Below are 27,177 nucleotides of genomic sequence, written 5' to 3'. Positions count from 1 at the left end.
AGTTATTCTAAAACTGATCCTCCGTAATAGTAATGTCCAATCGTGCTTCAGTGTCCTGATGTTTTAGTTTATTCCTAACTGAAACACTCCTACGTGGAAATCTCTAGTAACTACAAAGGCCTTAATTAGTTGCTTCAGATGTTTAATTAAGGTTGTGGCAGAACAGTGGCCCTCCAGGAGCAGGAATGGACACCCCACTCCATCATATAAAGTGTGCCGAAAGAACAGCGTGTTTGCTTGAAGAAGTGATTCTGTGAGTCTTCCTCTCGTCACTGAGCGTTTCCACATCAGTGTTCTCAGAATAGTTCCTTAATCGTCCCCTGGGGATGTTTGCAGTGGCACTTAGCAGTCCACAGTTGACAGCAGAATGAATAATGGTTCAGCTATCCAGACATCATTAATGATTTAATAATTTTCAAAGACAGATTACACACATGAATAGAGTCTGGATGTTTCATTTGAGTGGCACCTACAATTCAGCCTGTTATATTTATTACTCACTCTCTTATTTTATTACCATTTTCAGGTCGTAGCCGAAAATCAGACCGATGTCAGCGGGAAGACTTGTTCCCTCTTGTGGAGTCCGAACCCTGTCCGTGTGAGGAGTTTGTTTCTCAGCCATACGGTAATTGGTCGTCTTGTATCCTGTCGGAGACCCCGGCACAGGGTTGGAGGGGTCGTCGAGAGGCACGCGACTGTGGTCAGGGATTCCGCTATCGAGCAATGTCCTGTCTAGACCACGAATCCCACCTGGTCAGCCCAGACCTCTGCAGCGAATCAGGTTTGTCTACTTCTTTCCCTCTCTTTTTTTCTCTTTCGCTCTCACTAAAGAGCCAAGTAATTCGTCTCCGCTGGGAAGGCGAGCAGTCATTAGTCAAATAGGAAGCAGTGGGGTGCCCTGAACTGTCAGTGTAAATTAGACGGAGGTCTCAGAAACGGCACCAGGTGTTTCGGCTAACGTTGTTAGACTGATAGTGAATGGCAGGGGCTTGGCCGCTCTTATTGCTCAACATGCTTTTTCGCAGGCCTGGTGGAAGAGGTCTGCTACATACCCTGCCCTCTGGACTGCAAGCTGAGCGACTGGTCACCGTGGTCAGCCTGCAGCGCCTCCTGTGGCAGTGGACTGAAAATCAGGTCCAAATGGCTACGAGAGAAGCCTTTCAACGGGGGGAGGCCGTGTCCAAAACTAGACCTCAAGAATCAGGTGAGATGTGCGGCCCCTGTAGGCAAAATATCATCTCTGTGGGTTTTCACCGACCGTATGGTTGATCGTCAGTAAAAGCGAGTAATGAGAATCATTAGGGTCTATGATCGCAGGCATCATGATTCAGATAATCGCTCATGTAAACTGTTTCATTTAGAGCCTTTAACGCATCCGTTTTTATTGAATGCCTGAAATATCCCCAACGGAATATATTTAAGCCGCCTAGAGATACATTTTGCATTTTCAGCACGGTTAACATTCAGCTCATTACCATTTCACCGGTTAATGTATGCCTCTTCATTAAGTGCAGTTTACCGAATGTACTTCAGCCTCGAAGCTAAAGCATGAACAAACACAATCTCCTCGTCCTTTAAATAGTTCCTCTTTCACAGCGAGACGGCACAAAGGTGCTAACAAGTGTCCATGTAAATACTGCTCCTGATTGCCATAGATTTGTGCTCTTCACAGAGAAACATGCCCATTAGCGCAGGCTGCCTGTTTCTGTGACCTCTCCTCTCCTCTTTCCACCGTCAGCTGGTTAAGACTGTTTGTACAAGTGTTGTGTTAAACGCCGTTGTTTTATCTTACTTAAGTACAAATACGGGTCACACATTATTCATCGTCGATCTCAATGATAGAAATGCTTATTTGGTCATTAGCGGGGTTCTTTATGCATGAGTAAGGCTATTGTTTGAATTAGACATCACCGCATCTGCGAAAAGCAAGGAAAAGCATAAAGTAGGTACATTCATCTAGCAGTACATTTGCGACAGCTTGCTCCCAGATGGGTCGTGCTTTAAAGGGAAATGATATTATAAATGTGCTGTGTGTGCTGGAACGGGCTGTAGAGGACACACTGGTTTCTAGAGGTCAGTATGCAGATGAGGCAGTGTGCGTGAAAAATATTCAAATGCATTCTTTTGCGGCTGTGTGTACAGATGGTTAAGTGCCTACTAACAACTTTTATGGACCCACTGTTTAACGGGACTCAGAATACCCCTCCGCAAAAGGCAGAGTTTGCCTTGGCTAATGCCCCCTTCAGTCTTTTGGGGGGATGAACTCTCACTGTTAACATTTTGCAAACGGTCGCTCTGTGGTCCTGGCAGACTGGCTGTGCAGCTGGTGGTTTGTGAAGCTGCCCACTCTGCGAAGGTGTGGAGATGGAGAATTCTTGGTAAACACAGTAGAAAGTCACCAGCACAGCCACACTGGATTCATGTGTGTTTGAGTTTGAGAGCGACCCTGGAGAAAATTGTATCGCTCTGAGGATGCCCTTTCATAGCTCTGAAGATTTAATGGAGTTCTCAGAAGGGTTTGATGGGAAATGTTGAAGTTCATATTGAAATCTCTCCGTTTTTTATCGCAGACTTTGGTATCTTGGTATATCTGAGCACATTTATTGGTCGGATCTATTCAGATTCTGAACTTTAAAGAAGGCTACTTTTCTTTACATTTTTATGCATTTGGCAGACACTTTTATGCAAAGGGAAATGCATTAAGGATAACATTTTATCAGTTCATGCATTCCTTGGGAACTGAATTCATATTGGCATTGGCACTGCAGCACAAATCTCCATTTGCTCTTCATTTTATCTGAATATTGATGCCTCCTATAAAAGATATCTTAACCAAAATATAAATAAATAAAAGAATAAACAAATATTGGTTAAAACATAATTATAATCTTTGATTTAAAAGAGATGTTAAATTAAATTATTTTTGAGATTTTTACAGCTGTTTTTATGCCAATGTATGTGGATTTTAAGATTAAATTATTTTCTATCTTAACCTTGAAGGCATGGTGTTCCACTTAAACAACAAACCAGTTTTTTGGACCACAACTAGCAGTATGCAAGATAGATTTAGCTTTTTAACATTTTTAAATCTAAATATGTTGATATTAAAATATGTGTCATGCACATGGATATGTGAAGAAGCATTGATTAAGAAAAGACACTTTTTGTTATTGTCTATATACTAAAATGGTTGTTTTTCATTTGTTGTCTCGGGGCAATATTGTGCATTTAGACCACTTTTATAAAAACAATAACATCCTATGGATGGAAATGTCCAGAAATGTATTGTTATCACTATAGTATCTATTTTTTGCTTCACTATATACTATTACTCGAAGGAAATGGATGTTCAAACAGATAAAGAACAAGATTGAGCAGTTAGGCTCATTCCTTCTGACAGTGAGCTTGAAATGTCACAAGTATGTTTCTATTCAAAGATGCAAATTAAACTTGCAAAAAGCCACAGTTCTGCGCAGTTTATCTTTAACCCTGCATAAACACACCTGATTTAACTAATCGAGTCCTTCAGGCTTGTTTGAAACCTACAAGTAAGTGTGTTGAAGCAAAGTTGGAACTAAACTCTGCAGGGTTGTGGCCCTCCAAGTACCGAGTTTGCACATTAAACTCAGTTAGATAGTGAGATACAGAGTACCAGGATGCAAATGTTTATCTAATTTAGGGTGCCCAATTTCCTGGAGAGCCGGTGTCCTGCAGAGTTTAACTGCCAACCTGCCAATTTGTTTTTGCAGGACAACGGCCCACCAGGACAGAGTTTGGGCACCCCTGCCTTAAAGCCAAGTTACAAACATGCAGCACAAACCTTTGCTTCACATCCACCAACAACCTGCTTTCTGTGGTTCCACAGTAAATAATATACATAGGTAAATAAGTATATTCAATCTGTACTTCACAGGGACACACAATACAACATTTATGACGAGTTATTGATGAATTATTACTTAATGATACTGTTTATTGTAAAAGCTTTTTTCTAATGTATTTATGGCTTGTTTGTAGCTCATCTAAAGTATATTGTTATACAGAAAACCAAAATCTGGTGAGGGGTTTAGGGGGAGCACATTTTGTGATTGATTTACTATCAGTCCCTCACAAGCACCCAAAAAGTAGGGTGAATTTTTTATTTTTTTTCACCTAAAAATTCATTTTACAGCACAACTATTAGACCGTAATTTGGAAACACGCCAAGTTTTTGTCCATATTACAATTAGACTACAGCTCGGAGAAGTGCATATCAAAAAAGTTACATTTGTGACCTTTTGCACTCATATATCATCCATCAAGCACTGGCATTAAATATAATTAAACTGAGATTGTTTCATGTGCTATTTTTATTCTTAAATTATTCTGTTATCAAATGAAAGAGCTCTTTTCCAATTTCCAACCCATTGTCCATGTCATTTGCATTTTGGGCCAGAAATATTTGATGGTTAAAATTGTGCGTGTCTATAAATCTGACATGGGTTGACTTTTTAATTGAAGTGATATTTTATACGACTAAAATTATAAACATTAACATATTTAGGTTCATTTATTTATTCTGCCATTAAACTTTTCCACAAGTCTCAGAGAACCGGATATTTCTTTCCTAAGGGCCAAATAGCAAGGCAGGGAGTGTAATAAAAGCAGAGTGAATGTCTTTTTGTTGAAATTACTGGTTTGGAAACAATCGAAAACCTCATTAGTGGAGTTTATGGATTAGAGTGCTGTGTTCAAAGCATTCAAAGTGTAATTCAAGACTGGCACACATTTTCCTAAAAAAAAAATCAGGTTGTGCTCTATCAACAATTTAATTGACATTTCAGTATTGTCACATCAAGTGCATTTTTTGGAGCAGCAGATCAGATCAAATGTCATGAATGGTCTTTGATGTTGTGCTCTCTTTAAAGTGAATTGTTTGGAGCAAGACTTGCTAGAAAAACTTTGTTAACACGCCACGTTCCTTGCTTGTTATGTGTCTTTGATAATCTGTCTCGCTCTGTCTGGCCTCTACCTTTAACAAGCAATCCTCACTTTCCCCAGTGTACCTTTCCACCATGAGTCAAAGAGCAGGGCAGCGCTCTGCATTCATTCATTATTTAGACTTTCAGGTATTACAGGCTCGGAGAGGCCTGTCACAATCACTAGATTGTTCCAGCTCCCTCTCGGACTAGTAAACAGCTGATGGTGTTCAGGACCAGTGCTGTCTTCCCACCACTTATCTATTGATCGGCTGTCTGAAATGCTGGCCCTATGTGGACATAACATGGGGCTTGGGCTGCAGTGCTCTCTGTCCGTCATTCACAGCCAATAGTGAACTACATTTCCTTTCTCCTTGCTGAGAGGACAGCTTATTTGAGCAGTGGCGCAGCTTACCCCACATCAATCGAGGGCGTGTAACGTTCCGTCTCATTATTGTGATGAGTCTGAACGCCTTTGCCCTGTGACTGTCTGCAGGCATCTGTGCCGATGGGAGGCAGGATGATGCGCGACCTTCTCCAGATGTTTTCTCTTGCAATGTTTCCCACAGTGAGTCACTTGACAGAGGTGAGATTGATATTCTTATCTCACCTCCTACAGTTTTACAGATGATCAGCCACTGTGATGGGAACCGTAAGAGGTGGTGCGTGGAGGCATGTCATCCCTTCACTGTGTCTTACTGTTGATCTGAAAGTTGAACGGTGCAGGAAGTGATTTTTGATTCTGCATAAATACCTGCAACAAGTGTGAGAGTAGCATGGATGGGTGGGAGGAATGTTATAAGCTCAGAGATATATAAAAAAGATCAACTGATGGAATGAAATGATAATACATGTGCTCATGGATGGATGAATGAATGATTGAGTGAATGAATGAATGAATGAATGAATGAATGAATGAATGAATGAATGAATGAATGAATGAATGAATGAATTAGCTCATAGATATGGATTTAATTGTTATAGGCTCATAGATTTGCTAATAGATCAATTGATTGATTGATTGATTTATTGATGGATGGATGGATGGATGGATAAGCTCATGGATGAATGGGTGGATGGAAGGATAAACTTATCGATGGATGGATGGATGGATGGATGGATGGATGGATGGATGAATGAATGAATGGATGAATGGATGAATAAGCTCAGATGGATGATGAATGGAGAGATAAGTTCAAATATATGGATAGATTGATGTACTGATCTGCACAGGTATAGATGGATGGATGGATGGATGGATGGATGGATGGATGGATGGATGGATGGATGGATAAGCTCAGATATATATGGATGCACTCAGAAATATGGCTGGGAAAATGGAAAGAAGGATGGAATGATTTTAAGCTTATAGTTAGATAGATGGATGGATGGATGGATGGATGGATGGATGGATGGATGGATGGATGGATGGATGGATGGATGGATGAATAAGCTCATTGATGGATGTATGGATGGATAATCTTGGTTGAATGGATAGTTGGATGGATGGATGGATGGATGGATGGATGGATGGATGGATGGATGGATGGATGGATGGATGGATGGATGGATGGATGGAGGGAGGGAGGGAGGGAGGGAGGGATACAATACGTTCAGATATATAGATAAATTGAGGGATGAATAAGCTCAGTAATATGGATGGATAGATAGATAAGCTCAGATATATAAATAGGATCAGATATAGGGCTGGATAAATGGATAGAAAGATGAAATGATTTTAAGTTTATAGATAAATGGATGGATGGATGGATGGATGGATAAGCTCAGATATATAGATTAATGGATAAGCTTAGATATTGATGGATACAATTAGATATATGGCTGGATAGATGGATAGAAGGATGGAATTAAGCTCATAGATAAATAGATTAATAGATAAATAGATTTAATAATAAGCTCTATAATGAATAGATGGCTTGAAAATCATCTACGGATGAATGGCTGAAAATGTGGATAGATGACTGCATATTCTAAGTGCTGTTAATTATCATTAAAACACAAGTTGTTTTCCTCTTCAACTTTTGATTTTATTTCTATTAAGATACAAGTATTTTACATATTCATTTAATAATCTCTTTAATTTTTCTGTTGATAATCAGATGTGAGATGACTTGAGAAGCATGGTTGAGGCTCAATGATGGAGTCTTTATATTCAAACACTCTGTTCAGTCATTGACTATCTTCAGATTCAGTCATTTTATTGCTTTGTTTGAATACATGATGAAGATCTGAGAGCAGTCCTGTAGCACTGATATTTCCATGCTCCACTTATAAAGAACTTCATGTACTTCATTACAGCGCAGCGCCAGTTTGAACCTCATTTAACTCGCAAATATGACTTGTACTCATTTGTGTGAAATAGTCCGTGTTTCTGAATTGCCACTGTCATGTCATTTTCTGCCTGTGTGTTTTTTTTTTCTCCATCTCTCTCTCTCTCTCCTTTCTTTCAGGCTCTCACTTTAATGTGTTGGCTCCTCATTACTAAGTGTGGCAAATGGTGATATTTCTATCAGATGCAACAGATGTAGCTTTCCTCGGGGCTGGTGCAGTCTAAAGTCTGTTTTACCCTCAGTGCTAGACTGGCTGTGTAAAGAACATTCTTCTTGCCCACCTCTAGAGCCGGGTACCATATGTTCACCATCATGTGCGCTGAGGCAGACTGTTCTGCTGATGAGATGAGCCTGTGTTCACCATGGCTTGCATAATTTAACAACCTCTGTAAATCTGTGCTTAGAAACCAATCTCCCTATAAAGCATTTCTGCGTCTGCCAGAGCTCTTAAACGAAGCCCGTCTTTAGCTCGGAAGTAGACTTTTAGAAACCAGTGTGTCATGCTTTTGTGTTGCTGCGGCTGATCTGTTTTACAAGATTATATGCACTAAAGCATATGGGAATAGGATGATAGTCTGTTGTTAAACCCTCACAATGACATTATACTTCTGCGCACACCGATTTCTATCATATTCCAGCATGCTGTAATTGTAATTAGGTTTGTTTACTAAGCTACCTATTGTCTGCTCTGCGGTGCAGTGCTTCGTGTCCATACTGAACATATTGAGCCGTGGCACTCATGCAGATAATCATCTGTCTTTTTCTTGTTTCTAAATTGAAAATAAATGTTTATCGTAGTAGCATTGAGAAGTGCATTCACATTAAACAAATGTTAAACAGTGTTTTATAGAGACTGGTAAATAGAGAAGGAGAGTTTGTTTTTCTATATTAAATATTACTAACAGTACAAATATTTCTAGAAAAAGAAGTGCTTGGAATGCCACCTAAATATGAGGTTTTATGTGTTTTTGCTGGAATATGTCGTTTGTTGTATTTCACTTGCTTTTATTTTATAGACCAGGGGTGCTAAAACCCGCTCCTGGAGGAATGATGTCCTGCAGATTTTAACTTCTGCAAAGGTTAGTTCCAATCGCTTACTAGGCTCTCTAGAATCCTCTGTGCAGGTGTGTTGAGGCATACACCTGCACGGAAGGTTCTAAATAGCCTAGTAAGTGATTGATTAGCTAGCAAAGGGTGTGTTGAAACTAAACTTTGCAGGACATCTGGCCTGCTTGACTGAGCTTAAGCACCACTGTTATAGACATTCACTGCAATTTTTTGAAAATAAAAAGTTGATGTTATGACAAGAAAATATACATAGTTAAAGTCAGAATTATTAGTCCACCCTTTATTTATTTTTTTATTTTTATTTTTTATTTTTTAACAGCTAGACTAATAGCAGTTTAAAAAAAAAACATTTAAAGGTCAAAATTATTATATATTATATTATATTATATTATATTATATTATATTATATTATATTATATTATATTATATTATATTACATTATATTATATTATATTATATTATATTATATTATATTATATTATATTATATTGTATTTATTTATTTATTGATAGTCCACAGAACAAACCATCATTATACAATGCTTGCCTTATTACCCTAACCTGCCTAGTTAACTTATTAACTTAGTTAAGCCTTTAAATTTCACTTTAAGCTGTATAGAAGAGTCTTGGAAATATCTAGTCAAATTTTTTTTTTACTGTCATCATGAAAAAGATAAAATAAGTTATTAGAAATGAGTTATTATAACTATTATGTTTAGAAATGTGTTGAAAAAATCTTCTCTTTGTTAAACAGAAATTGGGGAAAAAATAAACAGTGAGGCTAATAAATCAAGGGGGCTAATAATTCTGACTTCAACTCTATATGCATACATATTCATTGGAACTTTGTTCATCAAATATTACTGTAAAAAAAGCATTACTGTTTCCAGAAGAGTCTTAAACAGTATTCAGCATTGATATATATATATATATATATATATATATATATATATATATATATATATATATATATGTAGCATATTTAGCTTTGCCATCATATCAATACATTATATTCATTATAATTATTATATGGTAATACCTAGGGCCCTATCATACACATGGCACAATGTGGCGCAAGGCGCGACGCAATTGTTGTTGTTTACTAGTTTCAGCTTGGCGTTCTGATCTAAAATGGAAGGCGATGAGGCGCATTGCTGGCGGGTTGCTATTTTGAGAAACTATAATAGATTTTTCAGTAGACCATAACAAAGCCGACCTATAGTCCAGCGCAGAGTGAGTTAGTTGTGCGCCTCACTTACACATTGCTTAATACACACAAGATGTAGAGCAATACGCAGATATCTTTACATATGAAAAATTAAAGGATTAAAATATTACAAAACATATTATTTTCTAGCCTACATAAATATAAAAACCATGCCTTCTTCATCTAAGTGGGCTTTTTTAGTTTATCCATGACAATTTGCTTTTGCATATTATTATTATTATTATTATTATTATTATTATTATTATTATTATTATTATTATTATTATTATTATTATTATTATTAATATTATTATTATTATTATTATTATTATTATTATTATTATAAGCAGTATTATTTATCATCTCCATATTTATATTTGTTTTATTAAAACAAGCTTATATTTGACAACTTGTCAGGTTTTAGACCATATGGGGCACAGCATGTGTATTAGGATATAACACAGGTTTTTGAACACACTTCGTTATTATTTTTCATTTATTTGTTCGCTTGAAATTATAACTCAGTTTAGAAATAGCTTTGAAACAAATCTTTGTGCTTAAAAAACGAAATTAATTATTTATAGGCTAATAGATGTCTGTGCGTACAAGGTTACCCTATCCACGAGAGTGAAAATGAAAGTAGATAATGAGAGGCCTTATCTCTCCTTCTCGCGCTGCAGATGCTCTTGCAGATACTTAAGTCCGTCATGTACTTTAAATAGCAATTGCGCTGTGGTGCGACGCTGTGACTCTTAAAGGGAATGGGAGATGAGACTCTGATTGGTTTATTCTCTAAACACACCTATAACTCATTAGGAGAATAAGCTCAACCCTATTAGATCATGTGCCACGTCTCAAAGTGAATTTTTTCATCCTTAAAATAGCAAAAGTAGATTCTGACTCACCCTTAATGCGTTTGCGCCCTGCGCTTTGCACTTTGCGCTTGGATCGTCAAAATAGAGCCCTTAGTCTCGGTAAATAATCATATGTATTTAATTATTAACAAGTTGAACAAATATTTAGGTTGCACTTAAGATGTTCTATTTCATGAAGTTTTTATTTAATTGACAAAAAGGCTAATTTTTCATAATCTAAGATATTGGTGTAGTAAGTAAAACCTGATTAAATGATTGCAACTATGGTTAGCAAAACATTTATTAATTAAGTTAATTTAATGTTAGCATATATTAAAGAGCACCTATGATGAAAATCATCATTTGTAAGCTGTTTGGACAGAACTGTGTGTAGGTATAGTGTGTCCACAGTCATATTGTGTTGATATAAAAACAACTAATCTCTTCTTTTTATTATTTCCTGACGTAAAATAGGATCCAAATCCCTCCCATTTTGAGGCCCATACTGCAACTGGATGTAGGAGTGTGGTTTCCCGCCCACTAATTTGAATGACAGTCGCATGTTAATATGTCTTTGTAGTAATGCATATAATCATAACAAGACAGGATTTGTGCAAAGCAACTAGGATTAAAAGACCAAGAAAGGGTTTTTCAAGTTTGAAACGTTTTAAAAACTGTGCATGTTTGTAAAGAATTACAGCGATTTTGCTGTCTTTATCACCACAGCCGCTTGTCAGTACAGTTATAAAAAAGGGGCTTCAATCCCGGTTTGTGGATGTTAGTGGGCCTCCGTCGGTCAGTGTTGACCATGGATGACGTATCCTAGCTCTTATCTTGAGGCATGACTTATTGTCTGAGACAGCGTCGTTAGTGGCTGAAGAGACCAATACGGGAGAGGCATTCTTTACCGCAGCAGTCGCATTGATAGGTGGCTCCCTGGCTGATGCTTTGCACCTTTCGGTGAACTCGCTTGTCCTCTGACGCACGCCCTGCAATAACAGTGCAAAGTTAAATGTGCGCGCTGTTTGTCCATTGTGTGTACGCTGTGTGTGCATGAACTTTGTAACAACATCGTGTGTGACTCATTGAAAGGCTTGAATTAACTACAAAACAAACACATCAAATAATAATAGAAACAGTTTTTACAGTGGCATTTTTCACAAACATTATATGAAATCTGCTTCCTTCATGTCTGTCACTGTGCTGTTTATCTCATGCAGCCGAGCCAGAGATTGAAGCACATTCTGACGGGCACATGGGAATGGTGGGTGGGGAGAATTAAATAGCATTAAAGGCACAACCAACTAAAACAGCTACAGTGTGTTTAGAGCAGAAAAATCCCAATCTTCTAAGGTGTAATAAATAATCTGATGGGTGAATATGCACAATATACAATAATATATTTCTATAAATATTATACATTGGTTTATTAGGTTGGTTTCGACCTTTTTTCAGTGCTGATTTGTATTAAAAATTTCAGTTTATGTAGAGCAAAATGAAATCTACAAGTAACTGAATAAATGGAAATAATTATAAATATGGTTAAAAATTATTAATGATAATTATATAATATAATAAATATGGTGAGCAACAGAATGTTATGTGACACTATTAAATCTGTAAAGCTAATTAATTTCATAAAGTCCTTTTTCTGTCCTTATCCTAAATCATAATTAACGTCCTGTATGTTGTCGCCAACCCATATTCATACTCATAAACCAAAAAAAGTGTTTGTATTCTGAACTCTAATGTAAACTGTCTCATCAGAAAAGTTGTGAGTAGAAAGTTGTGCATTGTAGCATTACAGTGACATTTATGCAGTCTGTTTACCCTCGGCATGATTGAATAAATCTATCAGACTGGGGTGTTCGTTTAGAGGAAGCCTCTTGAGAGTGACCGGTTAAAAGTGTGTGACATTTTCTTCTGTTAACTGGAAATAAGCAGACGAAAGCCGCTCTCCCCCTCACTGCCACCTCCATAATAGGTGCAGAGTTCAGCCACTTATGGATGATGATATGTGTCACGCTTTTCGAGTGCATTGCGGGCAAAATATGTTGTGTTTGCTGGTTATGGCCATAACTGCAGTGCTCTGCCCCATGCTGAAACAATCACAGCTTCCTTTATTGAATACAGCAAAATCAATACGTTTTTCATTTAGGCTTTGCGTGTATATCTGGCATTTCCAACTGTGAGAGAATGTACTGTATTTGTGGCCAATGACTAGGCGAAAGAGATGTTATGCTTTGATACTCGCTGTCAATTTGTTGACTTGGAGGTTTGTTTAGCAGAGAGGTCTTTGGAGATTGATGTTTTGATTTGGGCAAAAGCTGCTTCACTTCATTAATGAGAGGCCCACAGCGTTTCTCAACATCTCTCTCACACTCTGCTTCCAATATGTTTGATGCCAGAGGAGCTGTTATTTATCCTGCGAGCCTGAATTGTGCTTAGACTCATTTATAATCGGAGAACATTTCAACAAGGGGAGGCGTAAAAGGGTGCGATTCCTTGCTCAAGGTGACAATGCTAGCATGAGATTAGCGTCAGCGCATTTTATTTATCGCCACGCAGCCGAGCCAGGTGGAATTTGTTTCTGTGATTTTTTTGCACAATGCCACTGAGGAGCTTTATAATACCTGAGGAAACGATCCGTTTGCATTGCCATCATCTCAGTGGCATGTGCTCAGCTAAATGTGGAGTCACTGGAAAATGAAGAATGCTAGTAGCAATCTAAACAAATTCAGTGTATTAAAGGGATAGTTCACTCAAAAACGACAATCTATTCACTGTTTACTCACAATCAAGTGGTTCTAAACTTTTGCAAACTTCTTTTTCATGCAAACTTGCATGAATCACAACACAAAAAAAAAACAGCAGCCATTGACATCCATTGTAGGAACAAAATATACAATGGAGGGGAAATGGCTGCAACGTTCCAACATTTCTCAGCACATTTTCCTTTGTATTCAACTAAAGGAACTCATTAAGCTGCCCTTGTTATACAAAATCTATGTACTAACCATTGTAAATCCATCCATAATTAAATGCATAACTCTAAAACTAACCCACATTCCAACTCTAACTATATAGTATGTAATTTTCGTTAACTAGTACTACTCAGAAAATAAATGAGTACTTACACTGTAACAAGAACACTTTAAAATAAATTGTAACCAGAAGCTCAAAAAGGTTTAAAAACAAGAGGAGGGTAGAATTAATATGATTTTTTATTTTTATTTTTATTTTTATTTTTTTTATTTTTTTATTTATTTATTTTTTTTGTGGTGAACTTTTGTAAAAATGTTGCATTTTCTTCAATCAGATGCTTAATCTATAATTAAAACTCAGACGTTTTTTTTTTTTTTTTTTTTTTTTTTTTATAATTGCTCATGCATATTTAGATCAGTTCTTTGTAATATCTAAATAATAGGTAAGGCTGGTTGGTGGGGGAGTTCGGTTGGGTGTGGCGTTCCCACACACGTGAGATTTATGAAACAGGGCGAGAGAAGAGGAAATGGGGAAAAAAGAGAAGAGAGAACTGACAAGGGGATGGGAGAGTGGGTAAGGAAAAAGAACTGGGGTTCGGTTCCACAGACACATTGTTACTTGGTCCTCAAACAGCTGAGAGATTCAATGTGCTGGGAGCCCTGTGAGGGAATCTATCTTTCCATCCGTTTTCTGTTGTCCGGTGGCGGTTCTTGCCACTTCGGTGGATAACAGCAAGCTTCTGCATCCTGGCAGAAAGTGGTGACTCCCCCAGCCTTTTGGGATGGCTCCTCACAGCTCTTTCCCTTGTGGTGGTGAGCCCTGTGTCCCCTGCTCCTCCCCATGCTGGGAGCCAGCATAAGGCAGAACCTTTCTTTGCCTCGACCATCTAGGGCAGACGAACAGGTTGCTCCCCCACTCGGGTTAACTCTCGAACACTCGCCCTCCATTTCAGTGGTAAGGTTATCTGGACAACGTGTCCTTCTTTCTCCCGGGTTCTAGCAACACTGTAACAAAGTTAGATGGCCACCTGGCCTTCAGAAAGAAGTAGGCAGAGAACCGACAAATTTTTAATTACATTTTAACGAGAAAATAAAACAAACAGACTGCAGCTCCTCGCAGAGACTGCCGCCAAACTGAAGCAAAAGTACAACATAAAATGTCCAGGTCTGGTCCTCTCTTGTCTTTCACTGCTGTCTCTCCTTTTATAATCCAGAGCTCCTCTTTGAGACTCGAGGCCGGTGTACGGCACAGGTGCTTCTTATTGTCACTCAAGCCCAGGCCTCATTCTGTTCCCATGGCTCTTTGCCATGCCCACTCCCCACACAAAATAAGAGACTTGTAACCATTGACATCCATAGAACGAAAACATATACTATAGAAATCAGTAGTTACAGATTCTTCAAAATATCTTCTTTTGTTTTCTAGGTTTGGGGCAAGCGAAGGGACAGTAAATGATGACAGCATTTTTTGGGGGGTCAACTATCACTTTAAGACAACAGTCAAAACTAGATTGATCAACATCAAGTGTCAGTTTTTATTAATTGTCTTAATGTTAGAGGCCATATAAGAACCTTATATGTTTGCTTTGAGCAATGTTCTCAATACTGCTCCTCTGCGACCCCTGATATGCATATTTGGTATGTTTTTCTTACCGCTTCAGAGATTTATTCCATTAAACCGTAAGTGACCTGCGAAGTGGACAATACAGGATATTACAGGGTTGCTGTTCAAAATCATGTTCAATTCAAAGGGTAATGTGCACAAGATGTGACTTTTATGCAAATCATGATTACAGTTAAATATCAGTTCAGACTTGTGTAATAATAGAAGACACTGCAAGCAGTGGTGTCAGCAAATCTTTTTAGAAAGTGTTTATTTCTCTTGTTGGACATCTCAATATAAATTAACACTCATAAAATGTGCACAAAGGTTTCATCAGAAGTGACAAACAATGACTGAACTAAACAAACACATACACCCAAACAAGCATACAATCAAAAGAGCTAAAAAGGAAGTGAAAATGGGTGAATGAAAATAAAATGAAATGGGATGAAATGAATTATTGGTTAAATGTCAGTCTAACCATCTGAAAAAAAAAAAAAACTTTGTCCTATAAAGGAGTCTAAAAGCTTCCAAGTTCCAAACTTCTGTTTAACTAAAATTTCTAAAATATCTGTGTTTGTCAATGCCATTGTGCGAGCATTCAATGCAGTGCAGGATGAAAGTCTTGAAGGTTCATTCAATGTTGCTGAAAAATGATTGCAGTGATGGCATTCTGACTCAATAGAAAAATAGGCGAGGCCTTGGCATCCGTATGGGTACTTTAATTCTTTATTCTTTATTAGAGTCAAAAAAACAGTTTGATGTAGAAGGTCTTCGAAGAGTTCAAAGACTACTGAGTTTGTCTTGACTCAAACTTGGAGACTGTGGATAAGACTGATATAGGTCAGCATCTTCTAATGTATTTCTTGATTGCTAGAAGAACGATGTGTGATGAATGAATTCACAGCCCTCAAAGGGTTATTTCTATGATTTATCTTTTTGAAGATGCATTTATAGGAGTTTACCTTTCAGACACAAAACTTATAAGAGGAAAGTATTTAAAGGCACAGTAAATAATAATAAAACACACACACACACACACACACACAGACACACACACACACACACACACACACACAAACACACACACACACACAAACACACACACACACACAAACACACACACACACACACACACACACACACACACACACACACACACATTTACAATAAATGAAGCTGTAATTTGATAATGCAGTGTAATTATGGGAGTTGTGGTCTCCATTACATCCTAAGGGATTCCTGCATAAATCATATTCATTGATGAGATAAAGTATTCAACGATTATTATAAAGTTATGAAGCCAAGTAATGCTAAAAACTGTCAAAGCTAAACAAGACAGCTGAAGCAATTGCTGATAATAAACAAGCATGACATGGCACGAAAGCAGCAGAGCTTTTATTATGCCAGTCGGTCATTTCCAGTTATCCTGGTTGTGATCACGTTGGGAAGAAGCAGCACTGTTTTTTTGGAATACATTTTAGGTTTTATAGGCGGCACGGCAGGGCAGTGGGTAGCGCTGTCGCTTCACAGCAAGAAAGTTCTAGGTTTGGCTGAGTTTGTTGGCATTTTTGTGTGGGGTTTGCATGTTCTCTCTGTGTTGGCATTGGTTTCCTCTGGGTGCTCCGGGTTCCCCCACACGTCCAAACACATGGGTTATAGATAAAGCTAAATTGTCCGTAGAGTGTATTTGTGAGAATGAGATTGTATGAGTTTTTCCCAGTGATGGGTTGCATCTGGAAGGGTATCCGCTGAGTAAAACATATGCTGGCTAAGTTGGTGGTTCATTTCACTGTGGAAGCCCTAGATTAGTAAAGAGACTATGCTGAAAAGAAAAAGAATGAATGAATGAATGAGTGAAGGAATGAAACTTCAGGGTTATATTACAATGTTTTTCTGTCTAATAAAAAAGTATAATATATTAAAGCGTCTTTGAGATTTCCCTGTTTTATTTAAGGCTACAACAGAAAATCAAGGATGTGTTGTCATTTGCATGGTGATACAGAACATGACCCATGTCACTAGTTAAAATGACATATTTGAAACATTTATAAAGTAGAAAAGTATAAAATAGTGATCTTTTGTTTTGTTTTTTGGACATTTTATTAAAAGAATCATACATATTGTGCCTATAAATTAATCATTTAGCATGTTTTACTAAAATAAAACATATCTTAACAGGATGGTACAACCAAAATTTAAATTTTGCTTTTAATTTACTCACCCTCAGACCATGCAAGATGATTTTTTTTTCTTATTTTCTGCAGAAGAAGAGTTTCAGCTGAAACCATGGTTTTTGGTGACACTTAAATTGCAAGTTTGCAAGACAGTATCACATCAAGAGTTTTAAAAAAGTATATAGGTAAAACTACATGTATGATAACACATTGATTGCGTATAAAATTAAACGATTTTCCTATTAAATGAATTTAACATTATTTACAACAACATTACCTTTAATCATTACGCTATGCAATCTCACCTGAGCTCATGCATGTCAGTCTGGAACTTAAGCTTCCTGCCATACAATGACATTCTGTTACATCAGCTGTGATTTGACCTGGTATGAACTGACAAAAAAAGATAACATTAAATGAATGCAAGGCAAGGGAAGTTTATTTATGGAGCACATTTCATGCACAATGATAATTCAATGTGGTTTACATAAACAAGAAATAAAAAAGAAAGACAATCACACGATTAAATCTGAAAATTTAAAACAATAAAAGCTTTAAAATGAATAAAAACATATTAAACATGTATTAAAACAGGTTTAAAACTGATAAAAAATGCAACCACAAAGATTTCAGTTAACCCCATGTAGAGTAGTTAAAGTTCTGTAGAGCTGATTGTTTCTACAAACACAGACTTCTGAAGACATGCTTGGGTGAAGAAGTTGTAAAGCCTTGATGATCGCTGTTCACACTCTTGTTCCTCCTCTGATGCTCTTCTGCATCACACAGACATTGTGAATCTGCATATTGTTCTGTCCCCCGGTGGGGTGGTGCTCAATTTGCTCTTGGAGTCTTTCCAGCTTTGTGAAAGTCCTCCTGCAGTCCAGATGGCCTGGAGCGTTTAGCTGTGCTACAAAGGTTAGCCATCACTTTATCAACTAATTACAATAATGAAACGAGAACTGCATGATAATATAAATAATAAATGCTTACTTGTCATCCAGTGGCCATGGAATCCCCTTGTTGGTTAAAAAAAGGTCAGAAATGTAATTCTGAGGTTTAATTCAGTGAAAGCTCTCGGTATTAGGATGAATGGCTGCTTAATGACTAAATCTGGGATGAATTTAAAGGTATATGAGGTATAAAGCTCACAACTGTGAGTGTGGAGGTTAAATTAACGAATTGTTAGTAAAATATGCATTTTAAAAAAATATGAATACTGCCATTTTAAATAATTTATTGGGCTGAGGATAGAATCTATTAAAATGGTGGTTGTGAAAAAAACGCACTGAAATGATTTGTTTGGAAACAGGATCTGTGTGTTTCTGATCATAGCGTTCAAACATATAGCTCATCATTTTCTCATGCTCATTTTGCTGCAAAAAGATTACAAGATTATGGATCTTCTGAAAATGTATTTAAAAATCTGTTAAGATTTTCTGAGAAATGTGAGGACTGGCATTTCTTCATTCTACTTAAAGGATTAGTTCACCCAAAAATTAAATTTGCGCTAGTAATTACGCTCCCTCACAGACCTTCATACATTCAGAAAATAAATTCAGATATTTTACATGGAATCTGACATTTAGATGAAATGCTCAGCTTCATAATAATAATAATAATAATAATAATAATAATAATAATAGCAATAATAATAATAATAATAATAATAATAATAATAATAATAATAATAATAATAATTTTCTGGACCCTCAAAGCACTTTACACATTATTTTTGGGCTTGGGGGGTGGAGGGGTTACCTCCTGTGCAGCGTCCACCTGGATGATGTGAAGGCAGATCTATTGCGCTTGAATGCAAACCAAATACTAGCTAATTGGTGGAGACAATAGAAGCCAGCTTGCAAATTTGGCCAGGGTGCCTGGGTTAAACCCCTTCTCTTTTTCGAAGACCATCCTGTGATTTTTAATGACCACAGAGTCATTAAATTATTTATTTAATTAACATCTCATCTGAAATACTGCGCTTACTGTGCAGTATAGAGTCCCCATCAATATACTGGGGCATCCGGACCAATACAGGTTCTACACCCCCTGCTGGCCTCACTAACATCACTTCCGGCAGCAACCTATCTTTCTCATGTGGTCTCCCACAGTTACACAGCCCTGCTTAGCTTTAGTGGGCGACAATGCGAGAGACCATGCTGCTAATAATATTTCAATTGAACAAATAAAAAAATATGGTCTTTTTTTAAGGATATATTCTGGTATTTTTGTAGACTGTCAGGACTGTTGCTGTCTTTAAATGGTCAGGGAGCTCTCAGATTACACCTAAAATATCTTGTGTTCTGAAGATGAACGATTGTCTGGGTGAGTAACTAATTACTTCATTTTCATCTTTGAGTAAACTAACCCTTCAATGATTTACTTTTTTGCTTGCAATCTCTTGTCACTACTGGGATGCACCAACGTGATGCTCAAGAAGCATTTCTTATGTGATTTTGTATTTATTTATTTAATTTTTTTGTCTGAACAGTAACAAAACAGATTTCTTGACAGCAAGGTTTTTTTGATGAATACCTAATATAATTAATAACATAATAATATAAAAGTATACATTGTATTTGTAAATTAAACAACACCTTAATTTTTCTATAGCTACAATATGTATTTATTCATTTATTTATTTATTTATTCATTCATTCATTTTGTTTATCTATTTAGCTAGCTTCAATGACAATGAAAATAGTATAGAATAGTATAGAATTTTTATTTTAGTGGGTGCTTAGCCCCAATATGGGTATGATAGAAAAGCTAGTGAATCAATGTTTTGTTTGATAAGTAAGATTAAGTTAGTTTGATAAACGACTTAGCTTGTTACAAATAAATATATATAAATAAATAAATAAATAAATGAATAAATAAATAAATAAAGAGCTGATGCGTCGACTTTTATGAGGAGAGTTTGATGTTTGATGAACTGGATGAGCCTGTCCGACTGTCAGTGAATGGCAAATAAAAATGCCCCCTACCTCAAAACTCTGCGCATTATAAGAAAAACAAAGCACAATGTGCAGTCAAAAGTGTAATATGCATTCATAATGTTTGTTTGCGCAGTGGAGATTCTTTGAATGGGTCCGATTAACTATACAATAAACTGCAACTTCATTTCATGAAAGACAGAGTTAAGATGCTGTTCTTTATCCCACGTGGATGCTATGACGATAAACAGGAACAACTTCTAAAAGTGTTTGAGAGGCATCCCCTTTTTGCCCAGTAGGCCTTACCTTGTGTTTTATTTGCTAATTTAAGCTATTTTTTAAAAAGATAATTTTAACATATAAAACAATACATTCTTTGAATTACTTCATAAAACCTATAAGCCTGATAAGCTTTTTCTATTAATGGACAGATGCACAGATATTGATGTTTCACAATGTTTTTACACTACATTATTTGAATCTACCAAGCTTAGCTTACAATGTTTGCAGTGTTTACATTGGTCTACTTACATTAAATCTGAATCCTAAATATCAGAAATGCCAACAGATTGTTAAGATTTAATTAATGTCAGTTTTAATGTTATTGATTAATACACTTACATTAAAGATTTCATTCATTCATTTTCCTTCTGCTTTGTCCCTGGTTTATCACAGTGGAATGAACCACCACTTACTTGGCAGATTTATACATTTTAAACCTCAGGTCGTGTGTGCAATGTGTTTTATGTTAGGTGAAATAATTTCTAATGGCATCTTCATTTTTAACTAGTTACACTGTCTTGTTCCAATAAATGGATTTAGAAGGCTTTTGCATAAAAAGCACTGATGGATTTAGCTGTTTTTGACACAAAAGAAAATTTACCTTGTTAAAAAACAAAGAATCGCCTAAAGTGACATTTTTATGTATGAAATGTATTTTATTTACCAGCTTATCACTATCATTACATATAAAATTAAACTTCTAAACCTTATCAGAGGAGCCTGATAGAAAATACTCATTTACAAGAAGAGGTTTGATGGATTTAGAGATTTTTGCATATGAGCTCTTCTATATATATATATATATATATATATATATATATATATATATATATATATATATATATATATATATATATATATATATGTATATGTATATATATATATGTATATGTATGTATATATATATATATATATATATATATATATATATATATATATATATATATATATATATATATATATATATATATATATATATATATATATATATATAAATATATATATATATATATATATATAGGGGTCTAAATTAATTGTAGTTGTAGCATAGGCAGGTAACATTTGAACACGCCAAATGCAAATCTTCTTGATTTTACTCATCTATCCATGTGCTTGGTCTGTATTTTAGCTTTGGTAAAACTTTGTTAATGGAACAGTTGTGCTTGACAAAAAATTTGAATAAATGAATTAGCCATCTGCCAGACCTCACAAATCTATCACACTTCCAAAAGATTCAAACAGAAATGTGATGACTTGATAGAGAGAAGAGGCATTCACAAAAAATCTAAAGGTTTCTTGCTGCATCCCACCAATCTTTCTCAGATAGTGAATCGGCAGCTTTCAGATAAATGACTTCTTACTGTCGGTTCTCCCATAATGTTGTTTAGTTTCAGCATTAGTGTGCGAGGTTGGAACACTGTGACTTTCTGTATATGCCCTTTATCCCACAGGCACTTCCTGAAATCTCATCCTTTTATTTTGTCTCCTGTTTTTGGCTGGTATCAGCGTTTCAATATCACGACATCATCTTTAGTGCATTAGAAGCCATGGCAGAGGTAGCATTTATCTCCTTACGTTTCAGTGTCCTCCGATTGTTTTGTCTGATTCCAGGGGCCAGGAGACAGTAATGGCCCAATCTGTTTGAAGTTTGAGTCAGTCTGTGACACTTAAAGAGATTTATAGAGTGGAGAGTTGCCTGCTAGGCTTTACCGCTGCCCGTGTGAACGCTGCTCTTACGTTAGGGCTCTGTGGGCTACTGTGTTTGTATGTGTGTGGGGGCGTGCATATATTAAATGCCCCATCGATGTATTTGCCTTCAGTGTTTGCCTTCTGCTCTGCTTTGACCCAATATTCTTGACAGTTACAGTATCTACACACACACAAACATATATATATATATATATATATATATATATATATATATATATATATATATATATATATATATATATATATATATATATATATATATATATATATATATATATATATATATATATATATATATATTTATATATATATATATATATATATATATATATATATATATATATATATATATATATATATATATATACACATATATTTGAAAGCTAAACCTAAATTAAAACAATATATATATATATATATATATATATATATATATATATATATATATATATATATATATATATATATATATTGTTTTTTTTTTCAAATTCATCATTAGATTACTTGCTTAGACGTCATCAAAGCAACAAAAGAACAACATGTGCAAATATTATAACTCACAGCTAATGCAGTACATAGTGTAAGGTTACAGTCAGTGCTTAATTTGTATAAATTTGAATAAATGATCTCATTAAACAGTGATAGCGCGAAAAAGAGCATCATGTTTCTGAACGGTCCTAAATATAAATATATATATACATATATAGTAGTATTTCTAGTAGTAGTATTACTAATAATAGTATATATCTGTCGACTATATAATATAGAAGCATTCATTAAATACTTAAATATATTTCTTTTGAATTCAGTTTGCATGTGTTTCAGGATTCTGTATTAAACACTTGCCGTTTATTTCAATATTTCAACAATCTTTCGCACCTATATTTCTTATACTTATTTAAAGTGCTTTAAAAAAAGGTTTGCACAAATTAAATTTAATATCAAGCAATACTTGTTCCACTGTAGTTTTATGTTACTGATGCTACTAAAATAGCCTCAGGAAGTGTCAGACACAGCCATACAAACTCTATTCAGCAAATGTTTACCATCTGAATTATCTTGTATTGTTAAGAAAATTACATGCATATGGTCAGTTTTGATTTGCACACAAAATCTAATTTTCTCAAAATTTACATTTCAGGCTCATTTAACATCTCTTTATTTATTTTTTTTCATTGACCATTCTAAAGGCATTTTGTTGCATTTTCTCGTAAGGTTTGTGCATATGCCTTAGCAGAATAACCACTGATAGAGTTTATCAAATCAACTGCAATTGTATCCCTTTTTAACCTAATTTTGAACAGTATGGCTACTGTGTTAGAAAAGAAAAAGCTTCTGTGTTTCTTTTAAATTGCACTTATTTCTGAGATGCCGCTTTGGTTTGAAACATCTAATGCCATGCAATCGAAACCTTTTCAGCTAGCAATTTATTTGCAATTTTTTCTCCTTTAGACATTCTGTTGACTCTGCAGCAAGTAACTTTGCAACTGCATGTCAAATAATTCTCATTTGGGTATTATAGAAGATTCAGTGTAGGGGGAAAAGTAATATATTATGATCTAAAGTTACTTTAAAAAAGTTACTAGGTCTGTTACCTTTTATGGAAAGTAATGTGAAAATATGTGTAACTGTATGTTATCTTTTTAGCCTTTTGTATTATTTTTTTTAAAGAGTAAGATGGGATTAAAATTTTATTTTTTGACTCAACACTCCATAGATTGTTAGGGTTAGTAGAATAAGTATTGTATAAGTATTATATTTGCAAAGATATTTATATTCAGATTGTCTGTCGGGAGAACATACACTTACAGAAATGCCACATTACCATCACAAGAGCTTCACATGTTAAAATCACACATGGACTGAACATTTTGAATACTTTTATGTACAAAAAATGTGATCTTTTTCCAGGTGTTTCGCATGATGTGATTTTAACATAAAGCATATGTAATTATTATATAATTTTTAGGGGTCAACAAATTATTTGACTGCTGGGTGCCATACATTTCCCAGCAGGTACACAATATCATAAGACATTAATGTTAGGTTAGATTTAGGTTGTGATATCAGGTGCCTTAAATACAATGCCTATCCAGAGTCTAAGGACGACCTTACTTTGACGTCTTTGATATTTAATTGATTTTAATTAGCGTTGAAAAGTGACCAAAATCCAACGCCGAGCCAACATCTTAAACCTATCTCATATTACCATAAAATACTGACATTTATTCATCAGGTATGGCAACTAAATTCCAACGTCTGATAGACGTTATATTGGTAATTACCACACAACGTCAAGCTGTAAAATCATCAGATGTGAATATTTGGTTGTTTTTAGGTTGCATTGGAAAATGGCCAAAATCCAATATCTGTCCGGCGTTGGACATTAACATCGGTCTGATGCTGGGTTCTGACTTTAAACCGATTTTCATTTCCACCCAAACTGCAATGTGCCACAACACTGGGATACAACGTCAATTTGATGTCATGTTGATGTCCTGTGCCTGCTGGGTTATGTGACCCTGAGCCACAAAATCAGGCATATGTATAAAATCGTCAAATGATTATAGAACACAATTTGTTTTAGATTTTGTTTGATTGATTTCAAAGATCAAAACATTCAGGAAAATCACACCTTAAATTGTCAAATGAAGTGCTTAGCAATCCACATTACTAATCAAAAGTAACTTTTCATTAAGTTTTAATGCACTTTCTAGGAAATAAATAAATATCTGATTTTACGTAATAGTCTAATGAGGTTTTGGCATACAAGTAAAACAATAAATCTGACCCTCAAAAAGGCCCCAGTGCAACATGCCTTTTTGATCCAGGGTCACATATGGTTTCGAAGTTGCTTACAGTGTACTGTGGAGTCAATAGAATGATAAAGTAGAACATCAAAGTAAAGTGTTATTCCTTTTTAAGAGTGTCTCATCACCCAAATAATTTTGGGGGTCTTTGTATTAGGTCAAGTTATAATAATAATAAAAAAAACTTCCACCTCAAGAGGAAGATAACAGACATTTTAGATAATTTAAGGCATTTAAGATGTTTTGGTGACCTGAATTACCCATTTCCAGCTGAACTTTTTTACTTTCCATATTTCTCATGCAAGTTAGTTGCATCTGGCAGCTTACCGTGGTCTTTAATGTCTTCACCTTCATTCTTCATAAAGACATAATTACACACACAGCCAGACAAAAGCTGCAATAGATTTTTTCTGTATTTTCTCTAATCTGTTGACGGTAGTTGGTTAGCTAGTCTAGACTGCACAGGAGAAGTTAAAGCTCGCAACTAATATATATATCATTTCTCTTCTCTCTCCTTTGCTTGTCATGCACTGCTAATACGGACATCTTCAAAGGCTCAGGTCAGTGGCTCATTCTGTGTTTCTCCCTGTGCATCTGTTAACCCCACTGCCCGTCTGGCCTCTGACTGAGAGGAGCGCTAGTGTATTTCTATCATGGCCTGACTGAGATTTGAATTAGTATGAAGTACATTTTCATGTCTTCTCTGGCCCTTAGACTGACATTAGAGAGGGATCAGGGGACTTCATTATCCGGCCCAGAGTATCTACATCCTCCAAGAGGTTACAGGAGGTGACCCTCGAGCAGCGTAGCTGGGGTTTTTTGCTTAAAATATTACCTCCGCTAGGCAGTGAAGGAGGACAGATTCTTATATTTCGAGCTATTTAAAGAACAGACGGGAACTTTTCCTTAATGCGCAATAACCGTGCGCCGCCTTTGCGTTGTAAAAGTCAGACAACAGGTTGGATGTTTATTGTAGCCGTATAGAAAAACTGCCAGGCGTGCTGTAAAACTGACGTTCCCCCATTAAATAAAATCGCTCGCTGTTGTTGATGAGTGTTGCCGCGTTAATGATTGTTTCTTAACGTGGCAATTTAATTTCTTGATATCGTCATGTTTGCCGAGCTTGATATTTGTCTGTGTTAATGAAATTACTCTCTTTTTTAATGCTTCGGTAGATTTATTGCCAATTTCATTCATCATCTTTTCACTCACTTCTCACATCTTGAGCATCATCCTAACAGTCATTTGATTATTGTAATTTGAAATTCAATGACACTCATTAAAGGAGAGGAGAGACGAGATGCGAGGAGAGGGGTTTTTAAGCAGCTGCAGGGCCAGATGGGATATGTTGTTTAGGGCCCGCATTACCCCTCGGAGTGGAAGCTACACATTTACAGTTTTACTTGTTCACTGTGATTTCGTAAGCAACTTTTTTCGAGAGGCTTTTTGTTTGATTGCCAAGTGTTTCGTAACTGCAGTGTTTGGCTTCTGGACTCATTTGTGAATGAAATCATGTCTTGCGGAGTTAAGAAGCAGAAGGATACCATACATGCACATCACATCAAAAAGCCTGCTGCAAGCCTCTTGCAAGTCATCAGACATCATTACAAACCGAAGAATATTCAGAGCGGACACATCTGATGCAAACAAAAACAATGTTGTGAAGGAAAGCATTGCAGAATGTGACAGAGTCATCAATTATGCAGGCCTGTTTTGTTATTTTAGGCTGCATTTCCTGACCATTAGATGTTAAAGGTCAAGCTACTGTATATGGCAACTATCCAGGATTTTTGAGATCAAAGCCAAGAATAAATGCAAATGATCAACCAACTGATCATATGCATGGAATATTTTTGGAGAGTTTCCTTAATAATTTAAGCCAGCAGAAAAACATTTAGTGAAACGTCACAATATTGCTTTTTTGTATCTTCAGTTTTAGCCTTAAATGGATCTGAACTGAAAAATCTAAGTTGCAAATACTTAGCTAATATGATGCTTAGATTTATATTAAACAAGAATTATTTCATTTATTTATTCATTCATTCATTCATTCATTCATTCATTCATTCATTCATTCATTCATTCATTCATTTATTTATTTATTTATTTATTTATTTATTTATTTATTTATTTATTTATTTATTTATTTATTTCATTGTTCTGTCATTTGTTTTCAGTGTAAAATTAGTACGTATGTTTAAATGGCAAAAACTTTTTCCACTTATTTTTTAAATCCAA

At 35.7% G+C, this 27,177-nt stretch overlaps 1 protein-coding gene across 3 annotated transcripts in view; it reads left to right on the top strand.

Annotated features, from left to right (window-relative positions):
• The window catches only part of thsd7ba (thrombospondin, type I, domain containing 7Ba), a 402,275-nt gene that overhangs the window by 318,584 nt on the left and 56,514 nt on the right, over positions 1 to 27,177 (top strand). For all 3 annotated transcript variants that reach the window (XM_073912504.1, XM_073912505.1, XM_009304519.5), the window contains 2 exons: positions 527 to 781; positions 1,026 to 1,204. In XM_073912504.1, coding sequence (XP_073768605.1) covers positions 527 to 781; positions 1,026 to 1,204 — 434 coding nt within the window. The remainder of the gene's footprint in view (positions 1 to 526; positions 782 to 1,025; positions 1,205 to 27,177) is intronic.

Source organism: Danio rerio, chromosome 9 (assembly GCF_049306965.1).
Source record: "Danio rerio strain Tuebingen ecotype United States chromosome 9, GRCz12tu, whole genome shotgun sequence".
NCBI classification, from domain to species: Eukaryota; Metazoa; Chordata; class Actinopteri; order Cypriniformes; family Danionidae; genus Danio; species Danio rerio.
The sequence above is the reverse complement of the archived record's forward strand: the minus strand, read 5'-3'. Positions and strand labels throughout refer to the sequence as shown.